Source organism: Tachypleus tridentatus, chromosome 7 (assembly GCF_004210375.1).
Source record: "Tachypleus tridentatus isolate NWPU-2018 chromosome 7, ASM421037v1, whole genome shotgun sequence".
NCBI lineage: Eukaryota > Metazoa > Arthropoda > Merostomata > Xiphosura > Limulidae > Tachypleus > Tachypleus tridentatus.
The window spans coordinates 35,466,172-35,486,948 of NC_134831.1; the positions used below are offsets into that span (position 1 = coordinate 35,466,172).

A 20,777-nucleotide genomic window follows, 5' to 3' on the forward strand; every position below is an offset into this window, starting at 1 on the left:
TATAACAACGTGTTACAAAATATACATAACCATCACGTGTTTTTAAACGTAAAATAACTTCATACCTTGTCATGAAATCCAGTTTATTTAATTTCCTGTATATTTTTTATATAAAGTTGTATTCATGTTTTAAACCCCATTAATTTTGTTTTTTTATGAGTAATTTAACACACTAGATGTAGTTAGATAACTAAGTAAGTTTAATTATTGGTATGCTTTTTTCGTAGATGTTACAGCGTTTGGAAAATATACGGTGGAGCAAAAGTAACTTGCTACATGTCTTGTTAAATAATGTTTATTTAAAAGTGATTAAAATTAACCAATAGAGATTAGAAAAGGGCATGCTCACCCTTACGAGAAAGACGAGGCTAACTATTAATGTTTTAATATTATATTCTAATACTGAATAGAATCTATGAGGCAAGTAGCTTTGGCCTCACCCTGTATATTACACAGCTTGTTACATATACATTCGTCACAATTCATTATTCGGTAAAAAGTTTTAAAGTATAAACCGAGAAGAGAAATAAAAACTGTTTCTACTAATCAAATATATCTACTTATAGGCTTGTAAACTTTTAACATGTTTTTCCTTCACTTAATTTGCGATCCCAATATATCTATGGTAACGCTTTGACGATCACACTGTTTCCATGGTAACATATTCTTGTTGACCAATGTTAGCAGTTCGAGCAGGCTGTTCACGCCCCAGTTAATTTTCTAGTATCATTTCATTTCATTTGAGAAGGATACATGTATATCGTGTAAATGTTTCCTGAAACAAAATTGAATTATTTGATATTAAGTTATATTTCATAATCACTGTGACAGATCAGGAGCTTTTAACGTCCTGGATATAATATATTGCCTGAAAATTAGCTTCTTTCTAACTGGTAAGATGGTTCCAAACACATTACGAGAACAATAAATTTTGGCTGACTAGAATTGTGCTTTAGAGCAATAAAAAGGAGATAGAAATACAAAACAAACGTTCCATTGGGCTATCTGCTTCAGTCTGTATGAAACACAGGACTTATTAGTATGACGAGAATATGAACAGTTATAATATTTAGCTAAGGTTCCACTTGGAGGATGATGTACATTGAGTTGCTTCATATATGGTTGTTGTTAAACGAAAAGCTACGCAACTGGTTGGTTGTGTTCTGCCTACTACGGGTGTCGAAACTCGAATTTTAGTGTCGTAAACCTGAAGACTTCCCGATAAGACACTAGGGAACAAATGATACAAGAGCATTATAATTTGAAATAATGATATGAGAACATACAAATACTTATATTTCTTTAAAAAATCCAAAGCATAGTCTTTTAGATCACAGTAATTTTCAGATAAATAAAACATGAAGTGTATAAATACAATTTTAGGATAATTTAATACAACAACAGAAGTTAAATCAGATTCTCCAATTCCAATTTCTTTTCACTGACTCCCCCATGGCACAGTGGGATGTCTACAGATTTCCTCCGTTAAAAATCTTGTTTCAATACACCTGATGGGCGGAGTACAAATATCCTATTCTGCTGTCTTGGGCGTAATTCCAACCAAACAAAGAAATCTTTTGATACAATATTTATCAGGAAAATTAAACACAGTCAGTAGTCAATGATTATTTTAAATGTTTTTACTTAAAAATAAAATTTAAAAAGCATGAAGTTTTCAGTAGAATGTAGACTTGACAAATGTTTCCATAATAGTGATATACTATTAGTGATATACTGAGCCTATGAATTATTTTCAATACACGCTTGGTTTGAAAGCACCATATTTTGTGTTTTAAAGATTATGCGTATTATATAATTTTAACCACAACAATACCTTACGTGACACAAGGTTAAATGGCCAGTTCAGAGAACCCGCTTTCAGACATAGCGAAACCTAATTTATAACAGGTGACTAGAAGGTAACTATAGAAAAAGTGACTGTCATGGTTATTACGCCCCAAACTTAAAAGCGGCTCGAGCTTTAGATTTCAACTTCTAGGCCATGCTCGAACGTATTATCCAAAGTGTAATTAAGAATAAAATTATATATATTTTTAAAAAAAATATTATGCCCTAAACAAAGGCTTGTAATTAAGTGTTTAATTTCTACCAAAAGAAGGAGGAAAGACAGAGAATGAAGATTAACTATCGCTACAGTCACTAATTTTCTCTTATAAAATACACAAAAGCTTATTTTCTAACATCTTATTTAGAACTATCTACCAGAAATTACGTTTTATTTATTTATTTTATTATATAAGGCTTATATCATTATATGATTATGTTTGGTTATTTTGGAACAAAGCACAAAACTACACAATGGATTATTTGTACTCTACCCACAATGGGTATTGAAACGCGGATTTTAGAGGTGCGAGTCCGCAAACACACCGCTGTGGCACTGGGAAGCCAATGATTATATAATCACATTACTGTATTTGCCATGTACGTTTCCTTTTGTTTGGGTTTGTTTTTGAAATAACGCTTTGGTTTACATGAATAATTTTGTAAATATTGATTATTATGTATTATATGCAAATCATCGAATAAACTAAAACATACTCGTAGATAAAATATGGACTTTTTTACTTCGAATAGGATAGCCGACCTATTTACCAAATACTGTTTTTAAAAGAAAAACTAAAGTGTACAGAATGAAACATAGCTTTTCATTTGAAGGATAAAATATTCCCCCCCTGGTACCATCAATAAACCTCTACCCTATAGCATTAGGGTTATAATATGTTTTAATATTTTACAAAACAAGTAATCCTATGAAAATAGAACTTCTGAGATAAACTGAGATAAAGTACAAAGCTATACACTGGGCTATCTGTTCTGGGCCCATCAAGGGCATCCTTATTGTCAAACCACTTGGAAGCACAACATGAACTAGAAATATAGTTGGATTAACCATTACTTGTTTTAAGCATAAAGCTATTCGCATAAGCTATTTGTGTTATGTCCACTGACGAGTATCGATACCCGATTTTTCACGTTATAAGCCTTCAGACTTACTATTGAGCCATCAGAGTGCAATTGTTGATGCAAATTCTGTAAATGATCAACTGAAAGAAGACAATAGCAACTGAAAATTGTACCCAAGCCAGGATTAATCATTTGAAGAATCCTCAATAGCTGCTGCTGTAATTTGATCTCTAATTTGTCAGGAGATGGAGCTATGGGTTAGTAGTTTGTACTTAAAAGAAAAAACAAACTCATAGTAATTCTATTAGCCGTTATGCCTCGGATGCCGCGGATAAAAAAGCAACACTTCAAAAGATTTTATCGTGATTTTGTTACTTAGTGATGGAAAAAAAATCAATAAATCATTTTTTAATGTATGAGATATTGAACGTTAACAATTGCCGTTAGAGGCGTTAAATATCCATAAGCACTAAGACCTTTAATAAATAAAATGGTTTAATAATAATTCGTCGGTGCTGATCAAGTTTAAATAGATGCTGTATGCCCGAATTTTCTTGAAGCAAACTCAAAACTAATTCAGTCCAAAAAGTTGTATCTTTGCAATTATTTCTACATTCTAAGAGTGAATTCCTATCAAACAGTAATTATAAAACTGGCTCTCAGTTCATGTGACGCTAGCATTTAGTTTCTGGTGAATAAACACAAGAAATGTCCTTTAACTTGACATGAACCAGGAATTGACACGAACCTAGTTGCAACACGGTGCCATATTTTCAAAATACACACCCACAAAAAATGATGAAATATATGTACATTCACGGTGTAGGTTGAGAGAAGAAAAGTCTTTGTCGATAAAGATTTCTTTAGAAATACCACACAGGAACAAGCGTTTCTATAATGGTGCAGTAGTGTTTTTTGGTTGTTGTTGTTTCTTTCAGTTTCGATTTTAAGAAACTATGAGTGCTACTTTTGTTTTTTATTCCTTTGCTAAAACCTTGCAGTAATTGGGACGGAAAACAACGTCGATTCGCTGAGAGAAGAGCTGAAGAGTTCATGCACGTTCACATGCTTACAGGTGACCTTTGAGCGCTCTGGCGGCGAAGACTACATTGCCTAGTGCTGACGAAAACATAAAGTGTAAACAGGATCTTATTTTAGTTTAACCTTTCGGAAAACAATCTGTAAACTGGAAGCGAGAACTGAGGAAGCATCAGTCTCTTTTCGACAAAACGATAAAATATTAAAATTTTATGTTTCATAAACTAATATCATGGCAGTCTGAGGATATGTCTCTACCTGATCATTGTTATTACTTTATATTAAAGTTTCATTATTAATGTTTATGTCTATAAAACCTACAAAAAGAGTTTAATTGGAGTAAGTCAGAGATTATTAGTATGCGTCTATTTTTGTTTATTGTTAAGCACAAAGCTCCACAATGAGCTATCTGTGGTTTGCTCACAGCAGGTATCGAAACTCGAATTGGCGTTATAAGCCATCAAACGTGCCGACCTACGAGGGAGCATATGCTTTTAAATAAAGAAAGTTGCGTTACACCCAAAATTATCTGAAACCTAAATTATAATTTTCCGGAGAAGGGAAACTCCAAGCTATCAATGCTTCATTCCGTGTAGAACACGAAACACTGCACAAAATACTCAACCCGAGTTTCCTTGGTCACAGCTGTCGTGAATATTGAGAACACAAAACATTTTTTTCTGCCAGTGGTTCGAGCCACTTGATGTATTTTAAAGTAAAACCACATTAACTAAATGGTCATCTTATTACCATTTCATCAGACGCAGGATTAATTAATTAAAGGATAATTGGAATTTATAATATTTTAGCTATGTTTTAACATATTGTCAACCAGTTTGATTTTTATGCAAAAATTTATGAGTTTAATCATATAGTGGCCGTTCTGTAAACTAAGACAAAAATGATTGAACATTAAAATTATTCTCTTATATTAACATTTGGTAATGTTGGATTTACATACTTCCAGCTCACGACATATCAGATCTCGGGTTTGTTTGTTTTTGAATTTCACGCAAAGCTACATGAGGGTTATCTGCGCTAGCCGTCCCTAATTTAGCAGCGTGAGATAGAGAGAAGGCAGCTAGTCATTACGACTCACCGCCAACTCTTACACTACTCTTTTACCAACGAATAATGGGATTGACCGTCACGTTATAACGCCTCCACGGCTGAAAGAGCAAGCATGTTCGGTGCGACGGCAATTCGAACCCACGACCCTCAGATTACGAGTCGAGTGTCTTAACCACCTAGCCATGTCGGGCCTCAGGTCTCGGGAAGAATGATTACCAAATCACCAAACAGAAACTTGTTTCCAATGTTGCATACTTAAAAATAGTGTGATACTCTAATTTATACTTGTCCACTTTTCTGAAAAGCTACATCCAGTCTTAATGTTTCATGAGAGTAAAATTCAGTTTTGTTAATTCCAGACACTTTCCAACTGAACATATTTCTGGTACCCGGATACAAAAATAAAATTCCCTCACCTATCTCGTGCCATTTTTGTGGCTAGTAGTGGATCAGAATGCATTTTATTGGGTGATCTTGTAGCATTTGTTTCCAATCATCTGTACACTGTATATCGTTGCAGCTGAAAACTTGTGAATTAGTCTCAAAGCAGGTAGCTTACAATTACGACCAACCAAAACTTATAAACGTGTTGTCTGTTCTTGCTGTGGATGGTGATTTATTTTGCCAACGTTCAGTGCAACTGTAATATCGGTTTAAGAGCGTTTTTATATTATGTTAAAAAACAATATGATAATTGTGGCATTGCGGCTTTTACTTGTGTATAGCTCTCCACATGACTGAGATATTCACATATCTTTGTCATTCACTTCATTGTGTCAACTTAGAAAAGTTGTGTGAGCTTACTATAACAGACGATGAAAGAAAAAAACAATTACATTTTAGATCTCATGGCTGATAATCGTATGTGTGATCAATATGATGATGAACTGAAGAAACCAGGATTATTTTTATATTTACAATATTTTTATCGTATGATTGCTATTATAAACTTTAGTTATTTTTTGTTTTTTCAACATAAAATGAAGTAAAAAGCAAATTTGCCTGTAAGGTAACACTTGGGTTGTAATATTTCATCTAAAATATTTGTAATTAATTTCTTTAATCTTACCTTGGAATAAACTTCCATTTCCACATGAATGTAAAATATTAAATTGGGAAATAATAGTTCAGTTTTGTTAACAAAAATCACACGTATGAGTAAATTTGAATATTTATTTGTTGTTGTTGTTGTTTTTAAACTTAAAGCGCTGGAAACATTATTGATAAATTTCAAAGTGAAAGTAGGTGATGAAAGAAATATTATTACTTAAATAAGTTATGTTTCATTACTAAATTTATATCCTGCCACCAGGATTATATAACAGGCCAGTTGTTCCATTCCCTGCCTCCATGATCCTGTTATAGACAAGTTGTTTCACATCCTACCCCAAGGACTGTATTACAGAGGATTGTCTGTAGTTAAAGACAAAGCTACACAAGGTCTGTATGTGCTCTGCCCCACCATGTATATCGAAACCCAGTTTTTAGCGTTGTAAGTCTGTAGACGTGTCGGTGTATTCCAGAAGAGTTGTCACATCATAGCTCCAGTTCTGCGAGTTCTTACATAAAGTTAAATGAATAAATAAGTATATTAATTGGAAATCCATAGGGTAATAACAAATGCAAGCTTTGTTTCCAAATGCTGTTTGCAGTAACATTTGCAGTTTGTGTGCAACATTTTTCGTCGGTGGGCCATATAACCAACTTCATCAATCAAGCGGGGCCACTTAAAAAACAAGCTTATTCGTGTACATGCACAATAAATTAAAAAAAATTCTCAAAATGCAAGCAATAATATTTTATATTTTTGCATGAGTGATCATTTTAGTGCGACACTTGAAATTTAGAGTCCTTGCAGAGCTTGTCAATATCAGCTTTGACAGAAGTGGTTGCCACTCTTAACTGACTGGTCAAATGTTCATCAGTCAGCTGACTTCTACATTTGGTTTTGATGAGCTTCATTTTGGAGAAAAATTGCTCACAGCAGTAGGTGCTACCAAAAAGGGAGGCAATTCTTTGTGCATGACGGGACAAATTGGGAAACTTTTCACGTACACAGAGTTTGTAAAAGTCTAGCAAACTGTTTTCAGAGAATTTCCTTTTAGTGTCCATGTCAGCCTGCAGTTCAATGAGTTCCATTTGGCAATCATCAGGACTGTCTTCCACTGCCAAATCAAAAGGTTGAGCGAACAATTTCAATCTAATTTCAGTTTGTCTGAAATCTGGAAATCTGTTTGCAAACTCATCACGCAGCTTTTGTACACTGGTTCCATATTTGGTGCAATCCAGATTAGGAAATTCCAGTTTCCTGGTTGCAAGACATGTAAAATGGGTCAATATGGCTCTTCTCAACTGAACCTGGAAAAGTTCCAATTTCTTCTCAAAAGCACAAATATGCTCAAACAACTTATTCACAAGTTGACTTTTCCCTTGTAGTTTTAAGTTTAAATCAGACAGATGCTGTGTAATGTCTGTGAGGAATGCTAAGTCATTCAGCCAGTTCTCATTGCTCAAGAAGTCCACATTCTGACGTTTGCTCTCCATGAAGAACTTAATCTCCTCTCGCAGATTCCAGAATCTCTTCAAAGTAGCAGCTCTACTAAGCCAACGTACAGCAGAGAAGTACAAAACATCTGAATACTCACTGTCCAGCTCATCTAAAAAAGTTTTAAATTGTCGATGATTTAATCCTCGTGTTCGAATATAATTTACGCATTGGACGACATTTTTCATGACTTCTGCAAAATCCAGAACTTTGGTGCACAAGCTCTCTTGGTGAATAATGCAATGGCTTACAACTACGTCTTGTGCTCCAATTGCAGTTAGAAATTTCTTGGTGAATCCATTTGTCCTACCTGTCATGGAAGGAGCACCATCTGTTGTAACACCACATAATTTATAAGGATTCAGTTCAAACTTTTCTACAACCTTAAGCACTTGTTCACAAATATCCTGTCCTGTGGTTGTGGAGGAAAGGTTTGCCATATCTAAAAACTCTTCGAAATCATCAAAGCCTGCAATAACAGCTCTGATGAAAACGACAAGTTGGGATGTGTCATTGATATCAGTGCTTTCATCCAAAGCCAGACTGAAAGCTTCACACGAATTCAATCTCTCTTTCAAAGTTTCTTTGATGTCCTCTGAAAGATCTTTTGTCCTGCGTGAGACAGTAAAGCGGGAAAGGCTAGTTTGCTCCACCAAATATTTTTTCTCTGGACATGCATATTCTGTGAATATTGTTAAACAATTTTTAATAAATTCTCCATCACTGAAAGGCTTTCCCTTTTCTGCCATACATTCACAAAGCTTAAAACTCAGTTTTGTCACCAGTTCTGAATTTTTCTTGAAAGTGGTAAAAACACCTTGTTGCTTTTCAATGGATGTTTTTAAATGTTCAATTTTGTCCTTTCGTGCCTGACCAACAATTTCATCAAACTGGGAGGAGTGCTTAGTTGCGTAACGTCGCTTAATATTGTACTCTTTCATGACTGCAATTGTAGTTTGACAGACGAGGCAGACAACACCTTGATTATGTGGGAGAACAAGATATTTTGTGCACCATTCACTGTTGAATAACCTTCCCTCATCATCAATTTTTCGTTTCTTAACTGCTGACATTTTACTAGCCCTGAAATCAAAACAAAAATTATTCTCACGAAAATAGCAAAGTAGAAAAAAACATAGAATTTATTTACACATGGAACCTCTTATGGACAGAAACACATGTTTCTAAATTGGCATCCCGATCATAGCCTTCCGGTACTTAAATTAATTGAGAATAGCAAAATACAGTGTGACCTCGCCTATTCGCGGTTCGCCATTCGCGGCCCCGCATATTCGCGGGTTATGCGCGAACTGCGTTTTTGTAGGTCACAGAGACTGAAAGGGCTTTTCGAGGAGATTTCTGTTGTATTTACTCAATCAAACCGTTTTTATCAATTGTCGTCTTCACCAAACAAGATTGGACTGCTATTGGCTGACTGCCTCAGCTTCCCCAACAACGCAAACGGCAAAGCACAGCCCGGTAACGCACGGTACAATTTAGTGAAATACATAACAGTATGCAATATTGCTACATTATTACTGCATCAATGAGTATAAGTATCATTAGTGTTTGGGAAGCATTTCATATAGTATATAATCGCATACATATACGTTTTAAAACTGCATCCAATATTCGCGGTTTTTCGCTATTCGCGGGAGGGTAAAGAACGTAACCCCCGCGAATAACGAGGTCACACTGTACATAGAATCAGATGCATCTGAAAGCAAAAATTTTAATAAATTCAGTAAAGTCACAACAATATGCTAAATAATAATCAATTTACCTTCAATCTCTTGTAGTAACTGTAAAAGGTAATAAAATTTTCACCAATAATGAATGACGGACAGCAGAGGTTAGGGAAAATTGTCGCCAGCGGGCGAAGGCGAGGTTCAGGACATGACGTTGAGTCGTAGACAATAGTGCTAGTGCACGTCACCTATTCATGCCCTAAGGAGGCCGACCAATCGAATTCGGCCTGCTCCTCTATAGCAAAGATAATTTTAGAAGTTTGTCGAGTCGAAGCCTGGGAATCCCGTAGGATCGATGCTTTTAAAAATATTCCATTTGCGTTGGATTACAGATCAGGCCACATGGTTAGATTACAACAACTAGGGCCACACTAAATGGCTTGGCGGGCCGGGTTGTGGCCCGCGGGCCGCCTGTTGCACACCCCTGCTCTAACTCATATAATTATATTCAGAATACTGATATATTGCTCTAACTCATATAATTATCGGGGCTTTATTTATTTGTTTTTTCTATTCTATGAACGGTTACCTTTTCAGAAAGTTCCCATCATATTGGATCTAACTCTTGAAATAGATTGTGATGTCGTCTTACAGTCGATCACGTAATCTATCTTTGATGAATTTCCGTTAGCAATGAAGATCACATCAAATGATGAGTTGTCATCTCTCGAGTGAAAAGTGTTAAAACAGATTGATGGAAACTTCTGGTTGTAGGAACAATGTTTTAAATTATAAACGTAAATATCAAGTTGGAGTAGGTAGTCTTGGTGTACTTTTTGTCCTGGCTTTATTGCTTTAACGAGTACAATAATAAATTAAATAACATTCTATACAACTTTTCCAAAACCGTACACATTAATCCTATTTTTAACTAACTGTTCGTTACACGGTCTATTAAGAAATAGCTTCAGTGATTGAGTGATTCTAAATGTTTCACTATAAAGAAGTGCAATCGTTATTTGTTTAAAATTTTCAATTGGTGTTTTGTATCTAATACTTTCATCCTGGTGACTTCGCGGAAAGATTTAAGACTTAGAATGTGAAAAATCGAGTTTTCATATTTGTGGCGGGCATACCTCAAATATCCCACTGTTTTCCGTAAGTTTACTTTCTATTTCTTATAGCATTATTAACATGTTATAGTTTTCTACTCTCTAGTTTTATAGTAAAGATTATATTTAAAAATAAAATTACAATACTCAAAGCTTTTCTCCACTTTACTACAGCCCCGAAAATCTTAGTGTGAACTAAACGTACAGCTGTTAGAAGTGTAACAATTAAGTAACATCACGAATCTACCAATATAAAACAGTACACTGAGAACTGTTCGCAATTTATGAGAAAAATGTTGTCTTTTGAACGAGTTTCCCACCTTTGCTCTCCTCATTCTGGTAACCATGGTTATGCGCTATTGACTGACACTTCAGTTGCCATTAAAGCAAGTTTCTAGAGAGGACTACGAGGCACCTTACACCGCACATCATTCGAGTGATCCTCCAGTGTATTCAGACGTCAACATAACAAAAATAATAATCAGATGGAATCTCGCCAGGGGACGCTGATAAGTATTAGGGCGAATTAGGTTTCCGTGAATCTAGTTTTTGTTTGTTTTATGAAATCTCGTTTATTAAGCATTTTCAAATCCGTGATTACAATCACATAAGCAGCACCTGGAGAAATGCCTAGCTTCATCACGTTATTTTATAATTGGCAGGTGAAGATTCCTCTTGTAACTACAGCTTTTACTTTAGAGATGAGGTTTTTCCTTCTGGTTGGACAACAATGCTTTCCAATCTCGTTGTTTTCCCAAATGAGCTATCTTAATATTTCTTTTAATTCCTTGGGCAATATTGAAGGCCAATTTCATCCAGATACTGGCCTTAACATCGTTCATAATTCTCTCCATGTAGATACTGTTTCCCGAATAATTCTGTGACCCAAACCTCCAACCATAAACTCTCCAGAGAGCATAGCATAATTGGATATTCGCTTGTTGGCCAAGTACGTACGTAGATATAAATACGAAGCGTTTACCTGTGATAATACACTACTTTATTAGTATAGGTAAATCGTTTAACCAGCTGTAAAGGTGACTTGAAGATGTGTTGTTCTAAAAGATAGATTGTTTGGAATCATGCACAAAGTTACACAAATGGCTAGCTGTTTCTTTATCCAACACGTATATCAAAACCCAGTTTCTAGCAGTGTGAGTCCGCAGACATATTGTTGTATCACTAGGGGAGGCTGTTCTAAAACGTATTGATAATATCAAATTATGATCTTGTAAACAAAGATATAGGAAAAAAATACTTAAAATCACAAAATAACTCTAATTTTACCCTTATGTATACACTTTACTATTTTTAATTCTAAAAATTTCTCGGTAGTTGAGCACTAATTTTATGGATTTACATCATTAAAATCTGGTGCTCGATTCCAGCTATGAACAGAGCGCGGATGGCTCAATTTTTAGCTTCACGCTAAAAAGAAAAGACTTAAAAGAACGTTAAAAGTCCCCAGCTGGTACAAAGGTAAGTCTACGGACGGATTTACAACGTTGAAATCAAGGGTTAAATACTCCTCGGTGGACTCAGCAGATAGCGCGATGTGGCTTTGCTATAAGAAATCACACACACATACAGAATGCTAAAGTTAAGGTGTATTAGATATGAAATGAACTTCGCTAAAAAACAAATGTCCTGCTTCTCAATTTGTGCATTTATTATTGACACTTACGAAGCATTGATATCCTCAAAACAAATGATATTAAAGCAGAGCTTGCCCCTTCATATGTTATTCCATTTCAGTTCTATCGATACAACTGGTACAAAAGGGTTTCTCATCAGTAGGCCCGGCATGACCAAACGTGTTAAGGCGTGCGACTCGTAATCTGAGGGTCGCGGGTTCGCATCCCCGTCACGCCAAACATGCTCGCCCTTTCAGCCGTGGGGGCGTTATAATGTTACGGTCAATCCCACTATTCGTTGGTAAAAGAGTTGCCCAAGAGTTGACGGTGAGTGGTGATGACTAGCTGCCTTCCCTCTAGTCTTACACTGCTAAATTAGGGACGACTAGCGCAGATAGCCCTCGAGTAGCTTTGTGCGAAATTAAAAATAACAAAAAAAAATTCTCATCGGTAAATTTAAAATTACTTATGAATTACTTTTACTGGTACTTTCACGCATCAAATCATTATCTGAACTTTATGAAAGCTTGTGTATTTGTTAAGTTTATATTAATGCCACAATAAATATCACTTTTCCATAGCACACATATATATATAAACAATCAAACTGTACTCGAGCACGTCAACTACAGGTAACAAATGACATTTCAGTTGTGTTTTTGTTTCCTCTTTTCTTTACCATGATTTATAAGTAATTCTATATAAATGTATCCCAAAATACATAAATGGTATATTAATGTCATGCAAAAGTTGAACAACTTGAAATTACATGTATTATTCCACTCGCCTTTCAAAACGTATGTATCGAGTTGTTCTGCGGGAAAGTGTGTTTTAATTTCACGTTTCGAATATTTTTATCAGTCTTCAGTAACCTGTTTTCAACTGTAAATACTTATTGTTAACGAGGAACAAGCACTCAGATTGGCTCAACCATTTCAGCCAATAATTGAAAAATTAATAATAACGAAAAGCCCTTCACTCCCTCCCTAAATAATGTTTTTACTAACTTCTTCTGTAAAAAACTGCATAACGGACAGTTTTGATTAGTTATATCTACCAAACTTTTCTCAATTATATGGTAAAAAATTATTATCCATAACAGCTGTCTTAAAGATACATTGAAGATCAAGTTTTCAGTGGACAGTGGCTAGAATCTCCAACAGCTTAACCACCAGCGTAACTTGCAAATGCGGTGTACGAAAAAAAAACCCAACTAGAATCTATTTTCTTCTTATTTCAAAAGCATTACATTTTACCTTAAAAACAAAAAGATCATGTAGTGGCCTAGTAGTTAGTGTCCCAGACTGTGAATTTAAGGGTTTGTGGTTCGCGTTCTGTTGCTAAAATATCACGATTTGCGCTTTATGGTTATAGGTGCAATATAAAGTTGACAATCAAACCTCATTATTTGATTAGAATGGCCCAAAAGTTAGCGGTTGGTACTACTGACTGGCTTTCTTCTTTCTAGACTATTAATACAAACTTAGAGACGGCTAGCGCTGATAGATAGCCCTTGCGTAGCTTGAGTATATCCAAATGCATCTACCTTACAAAAGAGTGAATTATTAAAATAGTGTATTCTTTAGTGTACTTACCCTTTGAATGTGAATACCGATTGAAAGTCTACTTCACTTTCAAACACAGAATTCATGACTTGGGTGCCTTATTTTCTTGGCGATATATTAATGCGCATGCACAAATGGTCCACTGCTAGGAATTTGTAAAAAAAAAGGGACAAATTACTTTTATATTTAAGAAGCTCAAATTAAGTAGTTTATTATCAATTTTTTAGACTCACGTCATAAATAATAATCGCAGCTTAATAATTTTATAAACAAAGGTAATTAGGCCTAACAGGAACTTATGCTTTCGCTAAAAACAATAAGTATAATGTACATATAAAAACTGAAAAGAAAACTATGAAATTTTGGATATAGATATCAGAATTTCGCTCATATTCTAAATTTTTTTTTAAATACATCTTAAAGTAGGAAATACGATCTCTAAATATTATGTATATATAATAATAAATTATACATGTAATAAAATGTTAGTATTAGCCTTATTATATATTTAAACACTACATTCTTCATCTAGTCCGTTAGAGAATTTTAAGAATTAAAAGAGCGTTTTATAATACTACTACTACACACCACACTTGCCGTGAACACAGCTTATAACAGACGTTCATACCATAGCAATAGTTAATACAACTAATTACTCAGATATATAATGTTCTGTTTCTTGTGCTAAAACCAGCCTGAAGTGTTCTGGACCGAGTCCTGCACACGTTGAAGATTTATCTTAGTTATTAAAATAACAATTCTGAAAGTGCTTAAATTTGGCATTTCTCCTAATATTGAAACTGCTACAAAATTAACTCTATTTTCGTAAATGTTATTCAAATATTTGTCTAGAATCTAGGCCTAAAAATCTTGTAATGTTGCAACATGTGTCAGCATAAGAAATATTTCTTTTATCAGAAAAGATATATATATATATATATATACGCATGTATGTGCGTGTATTTCCTAAGAACAATAACTTTTATGATGCAAGTGTCTTTTCTTAAGTAACTAGTGCTAGCTAGGCCTCTTATATTTATGGCACTTAATTATATTTCTGTTACTTAGAGCTTTTCAGGTAGAAAAGTATACATTAGTATTTGAACCATACATTGTCCGCCATATTCATTGCCGACGACATATTTCGCTTAATCAACGGTTGTTAGTCTAACGGGATACAATGTTTGTGGTGGTAAGAAATATAATAGGCCTAAAACTAGCGTTTTACAACAAGTATAACTTATATTTTGTTAAATTTGTCACTTATCATTGAAACGTACAATTCATAGATAGTCATCTTCGTAACTTAAAGGACAATTAGTAAGGGCACTTGACTCGTAATCAGAGGGTCGAGGGTTCGAATCCCCGTTGCACCAAATATGCTCGCCTCTTTCAGTCGTGGTTACATTATGTTTCGATCAATCCCACTATTCGTTGGTAACAGAGTAGCCCAAGAGTTGATTGTGGTCAATGATGACTAGCTGTCTTCCCTCTAGTCTTACATTGTTAAATTAGGGACGGCTAACACAAATAGTCCTCGTGTATCTTTGCACGAATTTGAAAAACAAACAAGTCAGTACTTAATTCAGGATCAATGTTTTCTACAGACTACTGAAATTAGTCAAAACAAAAACAATTCAATGATATCTCTATCGATATAATAAAAATAATATAAAATAAACACATTTATCAAATCAGCTCATTAGAAATTTCAAAATAACTGGTCTACCCTTAAGTTGTTTCAGTAAAACTTGAGATATGGTAAACATAGTAGCTTTTAAAACTTTGATAGACTGGAACTGCCTGTTGAAAGAAAAAGGGACGACATTTTGCTTCTATACTGAAAAAAGCTTCAGTATAAAACCCGAAACGTTGCCCCCTATTCTCCTGGCTACATATGTTTATTTACAGAGTCAATAAAATCAGTTAACTATCTTACGATATCGATTTTATCATGGCAATGTAATGTTTTCCTGTCATTGTATTATCAAATATCTTTCAGTAAATAAGAAAAAAATCAAATTTTGTAATTACTTAAACATGTTAAAACATTTAGATGAACTCTCACGTAGTTAGTTTAGTTATAATTTACCATTTCATCCAATTTTCTAAAGAGCTGGTTACAGTGTTACATATTGATGACAAAATATGGGTGTGGTGACCATTTACTACCATGAGTGTATGTATGAATAGGTAAATCAACTTATCCAAATGAAGTCGACTAATAAGAGATCATTTAAATCCAAACGTCCTCCGCTGGTACAGCTGTAAGTCTACGGACTTACAACGCTAAGATTAGGATTTCGATTCTCCCCGATGGACTCAGCAGATAGCCCGATATGACTTTGCTATACGAAAAAACACACACATCAAACACAGCTACATTTAACACTTGGAACAGTCAAGAAACGATTTCATTGGTTTGGTTGGATAAATAACTGCATATATATAAGTGCGTGTGTGAGTGTGTGTTTTCATTTATTCATTTCCAACTACTACCAGAGATCGCTTTCGCAGGTCCCCCGCTAGGAACACACACACACGCTTTTGCAATGTCTCCAACATTGTAGACTTAGTAATTGTACATAAATACTGTTTATAACATCATCACTACATCCGTTAGCACTATCAAAGTTAAAAATAATTTGTTATTATTGTAAAAGACAGTAATACGTTGGGTCTAATGATAAGTATGTATTTTTCGGTAATACATAAAATACTTCTTCACTGGATTACTGTTTCATTATTTTTTCGTTTTTATTCATGGTATATATAATTTATATCAGATGGTTGAGAGTTGTTTTTTTTTTTTGGCAGTATAAAGTCTGTCGCAAGAAATGGTACTTTGCATTTTGTGTTATAAGAGAGAGGGTTGAGTTTCACTATCCAGTTAGAGTAAAGCACGAGTTGACGAAAGATGTTGCTAAATTTATCCCTTCAAAACTAGGGACATCCAACATACATTGTCTTTGAATAACTTGGCACGAAATTCAATAACAATGTGAACACCCTGAGGAAAGATGTTCGACCAAAACGACGAGTGTCTGGTCAGTATCAATAAACTTTCTACACTGAACAGCAATAGTTCACAAGTAGATATAGCTTTGGCTCGTAAATTCTATGCAAAATAAACCTACGCATTTAACTATAATAACAAATTTTTGATGAAGTCACCGAAACTATATTCCGTTCTTTATTATCACGAATCATGACAGTGGTTCATATTAGGTTTAGCCCAGGAATTTCAGAAAAAAAATCTAATATAAAATATAGGCAAAAATGTATTACAAAGTGGAATTATTCTTGTAATAACACTCAAAGCCTTCTATCTCAATGACTAAGGTTGGGAAAATATAGGTAATAGCAAAAAAGTTGATATTCTGATTGACAGAGAGAATTAAAAATTCATTAGTTGTTCATATTATTATTATTATTCGTGCTATTCTTGTTTTATAAGCCTACAGAGAAAAACATTTATGAATGTTTTATTTAAATCTAATTAAAAATAAACTCTTGAATAGGTCATAGGACAATTTTTATGTTGATTCTTAAAAGAGAAGTAGAAATTATATAAGATTTTTTATCGCTAATGTCCAAGCCATTCAATCATCAAAGCCTAGAGAAAAAAAACGGATATGAATAAAGAGTCAAAATCTATGCACAACTACGAAACAATATAATCTCCTGCAAAGATGGTGGGGCTATTTATAAGCTGATTCATTGAAAGTCTTTGCCACTATTTCAGTAGACGATTAACATAGTAGATTTTTCTACTCTTATGAGTGGTGATTTATTCTGCTAATTTTCTTACCTCGCTGAAATTGTGATTGTGTATTTTATTATTTTATTCATATTTTTTTTTCATAAGCCTACAGTAAAATCAGCTAGATTTTATGCACTAAAACATAAACAGATATATTATATGAAACACTATGAATGTCCATAACCTATTTAAAAAACTTATTATTTTTTAATTAAAGTTGAACTATGGGGCTATAAGTACAAAACATGTACGATGTTGTTGTGGCGCTTCCTATGCACTCGACACTTGCTAAACAAGTGTTTACAAAACCACTTGGCTCAGTAAATAATGGTTGGGTGAAAAAAGCCAATGCTTGTTTTGTTTGTTTGTTTTTTTAACTTAACGTAAAGCTACTCGAGGGCTATCTGCGCTAGCCATCCTTAGTTTAGCAGTGTGAAACTAGAGGGAAGGCAGCTAGTCATCACCACCTAACGACAATTCTTGGGCTACTCTTTTACCAACGAGTAGTGGGATTGAACGTAACATTATAAACCTCTCATGGCTGAAAGGGCAAGCATTTTTGGAGTGACAAGAATTCGAACCCGTGACTCTCAGATTACCAATCGAGTATCTTAACCACCTGGCCATGCCAGGCCTAAAATCCAATGCAGCAATAAACTGTTAAAAACATGTAACATTCAGCTGAATGCCTATGCACGTATGTAGTTTAAAATTTGTTCGCCATAAATGGAGATAAAGAAATCTAATAAACACAATAATCAAAAACTGTTAACTTTAAAAAGGAGAATAGAGATCGTCACAAACGTACAGAAACAAGTTCAATCAAAATGCAAGGATTATATTTTCAAACCTACAATTAGAGGCAACTAAAAAATTTAAATAGGCGAGAAATATCGTCTATATTATTTTTTCAAGTTAAAAATTCCTATTTTGTCTCTGTGTCTACAACAACTATCAACTTTTTATTTAACTTGTTTCTATAATTTTTGACGATCCCTATTTCCATTTTGTATATTAATTTTCATTATCCTGTTTATTTGTGAGTATCTTACCTAATTTTTGTATATTTTTAGCCTAAGCATGTGGTATTTTTGTAATTTATGAATGCCTTACAAAATGTTTATAGGATTGTTTTGTTTGTTTTTGAATTTCGCGCAAAGCTACACGAGGGCTATTTGTGTTAACCGTCCCTAATTTAACAGTGTAAGACTACAGGGAAGGCAGTTTGTCATCACCATCCACTTGGGCTACTCTGTTACCAACAAATAGTAGGATTGACCGTACAATATAACACCAGAACGTCTGAAAGGGCAAGCATGAATGGTATAATGAGGATTCGATCCCGCGACCCTCAAATTACAAGTCGAGCACCTTAACCACCTGGCCATGTTGGGCCTTTCTATAGGAATATTTCATTGTCGTTTACAGGCATCTGATTCATTAGTATTATGGTGAATACAACCTAACGTCATTATGTATTTCTTTAAAATTATGCGTTAATTTTTGTGGATGTTTTCAGTGCATTAGTCTGCAGTAAACTGTGTTAAACTTCACGTAGAATTAAAATATATTGCCAAACCGAAATGTTTGTTGTTGCTTTTTGCTGCTTCCTTCATTTCAATTTAGAGTTATGATAACTTTTAGTTTATTAAGTGCTATTGATAAAGACAAACAAACAAACAAACAAACAAACACAGATTTACAGATTAGATTATATTAACCCACCAAAATTTACATGTAGGCACCATAACTTAGACAATGGTGATGAAAGTTACACTGGATTAGGCTTAATGCAATTACACAGTTTGTTATAGCACTTACACACCGTCTTTAGGTTGTACCTGAACAAGATGAGGCATTGATGTAAAGATAAGTGTGAAAAGAAGGCAACGATATGACATTAGCTGTAACCAATCGTATTCCTAATAACACTCATCAATGCTAGTTCAATGTTATTTATATGACATTAGCTGTAACCAATCGTATTCCTAATAACACTCATCAATGCTAGTTCAATGTTATTTATATGACATTAGCTGTAACCAATCGTATTCCTAATAACACTCATCAATGCTAGTTCAATGTTATTTTAATTAGCATGATATCAGCAAGTTTATACGAGTAATTCCAATTCCAAACAGAAGAACGAGAAGAAATAAGATTAGTAAGGTGTTATTTTCACAATGTCTTCTTACACCTCCTCCAGTATCGGCTGCAAAATAGAAAAAGAGTCAATGAGAGAAATTGAACGGAGATTGCATTTTTCACAAACAAACACAACCTTTCCTAAAGTAATAAACTTGAGCAAAAATGAACAAGACTAAGGTATTGAATTTAGTATTCTGAAATCTTTCCCACTAAACTACTGAGAGCAGGAAAAAACATTGACTCTGATTCAGGTCTACCTAAAGTCTACTTTACTTAGATGTTACACTTAATTCGATAATAAACTCTAAAGCCGCAAGTAAAAGAGAAGGAGTGGATAAGTTAAACACATGTATAATTACTGGTCGTTAAACTGTAAAGTACTGACATATTCCTCCAGGCCTGGCATGGCCAAGCGTGTTAAGGCGTGCAACTTGTAATCTGAGGGCCGCGGGTTCGCATCTTCGTCACGCCAAACATGCTCGCCCTTTCAGCCGTGGGGGCGTTATAATGTGACGGTCAATCCCACTATTCGTTGGTAAAAAGAGTAGCCCAAGACTTGGCGGTGGGTGGTGATGACTAGCTGCCTTCCCTTTAGTCTTACACTGCTAAATCAGGGACGGCCAGCACAAATAGCCCGCGAGAAGCTTTGTGCGAAATTCAAAAACAAACAAACATATTCCGCCAACGGCTGTTTTGTATACCTACACTATCTGGTAAACTATAGAATACCGAAATGTTCCAACAAAAGTCGGTGAATTTAATGGTTTATACCAAATATGAAATGTCTCGAACAGTGGATATACATATATATAGGGTGTTTGTATTATCAGATTACATTTTACTGGAAAACTATATTTCGTTAGAATATTTTTGCTACTGCGATCTTAATTTAACGCAAATAAAGTTCTTACAACAAAGTAATTACATTATCATCGAAGTGTTGTTAATACAAAGAGCAAGTGTAATATTGTTATTGCTATTTTCAAGTAATTAACATTTAAATCGGCTATCTTGCTGATGTATAAACTGGTGGTTCAATCAATCTTCATCTTCACTTCTTAACAAAATATACGTAATTTGAAGTATCTCTAGCTCGTTAAATATAAAGTTTATTTTGGCTTACCTAGCTTACATAAAAATCCATATGTGTTACATCACATCACCCATAATTTCTCGAAATAAAAGAAGTTATGAAAGTCAAAATGAATTTATCAGATAGAATACTTCGATTACTGTCTGCCTATTGCAACTTTAGTGACGGAAATGTAAGAGATTGTGAAGATAG

At 34.4% G+C, this 20,777-nt stretch overlaps 2 protein-coding genes across 3 annotated transcripts in view; both read right to left on the reverse strand.

Annotated features, from left to right (window-relative positions):
- LOC143255425 (general transcription factor II-I repeat domain-containing protein 2B-like) lies at positions 1-19,545 on the reverse strand. Of its 2 annotated transcripts, none has more exons than XM_076511085.1 (4): positions 19,464-19,545; positions 13,612-13,726; positions 6,328-8,665; positions 1-1,229 (listed from the first exon to the last, which is right to left on the reverse strand). In XM_076511085.1, the coding sequence occupies exons 2-3, from the start codon at positions 13,665-13,667 to the stop codon at positions 6,862-6,864; spliced, it is 1,860 nt and encodes a 619-aa protein (XP_076367200.1). In that variant the 5' UTR covers positions 13,668-13,726; positions 19,464-19,545; the 3' UTR covers positions 1-1,229; positions 6,328-6,861. The 2 variants fall into 2 exon arrangements, with proteins under 2 accessions (XP_076367200.1, XP_076367199.1); XM_076511084.1 differs by lacking the exon at positions 19,464-19,545 and adding an exon at positions 14,862-17,044.
- Positions 19,043-20,777, reverse strand: part of LOC143255426 (uncharacterized) — a 19,571-nt gene continuing 17,836 nt past the window's right edge. The window contains exon 4 of the mRNA XM_076511086.1: positions 19,043-19,556. Within this exon, the coding sequence (XP_076367201.1) occupies positions 19,438-19,556 (119 nt within the window). The 3' untranslated portion in view covers positions 19,043-19,437. The remainder of the gene's footprint in view (positions 19,557-20,777) is intronic.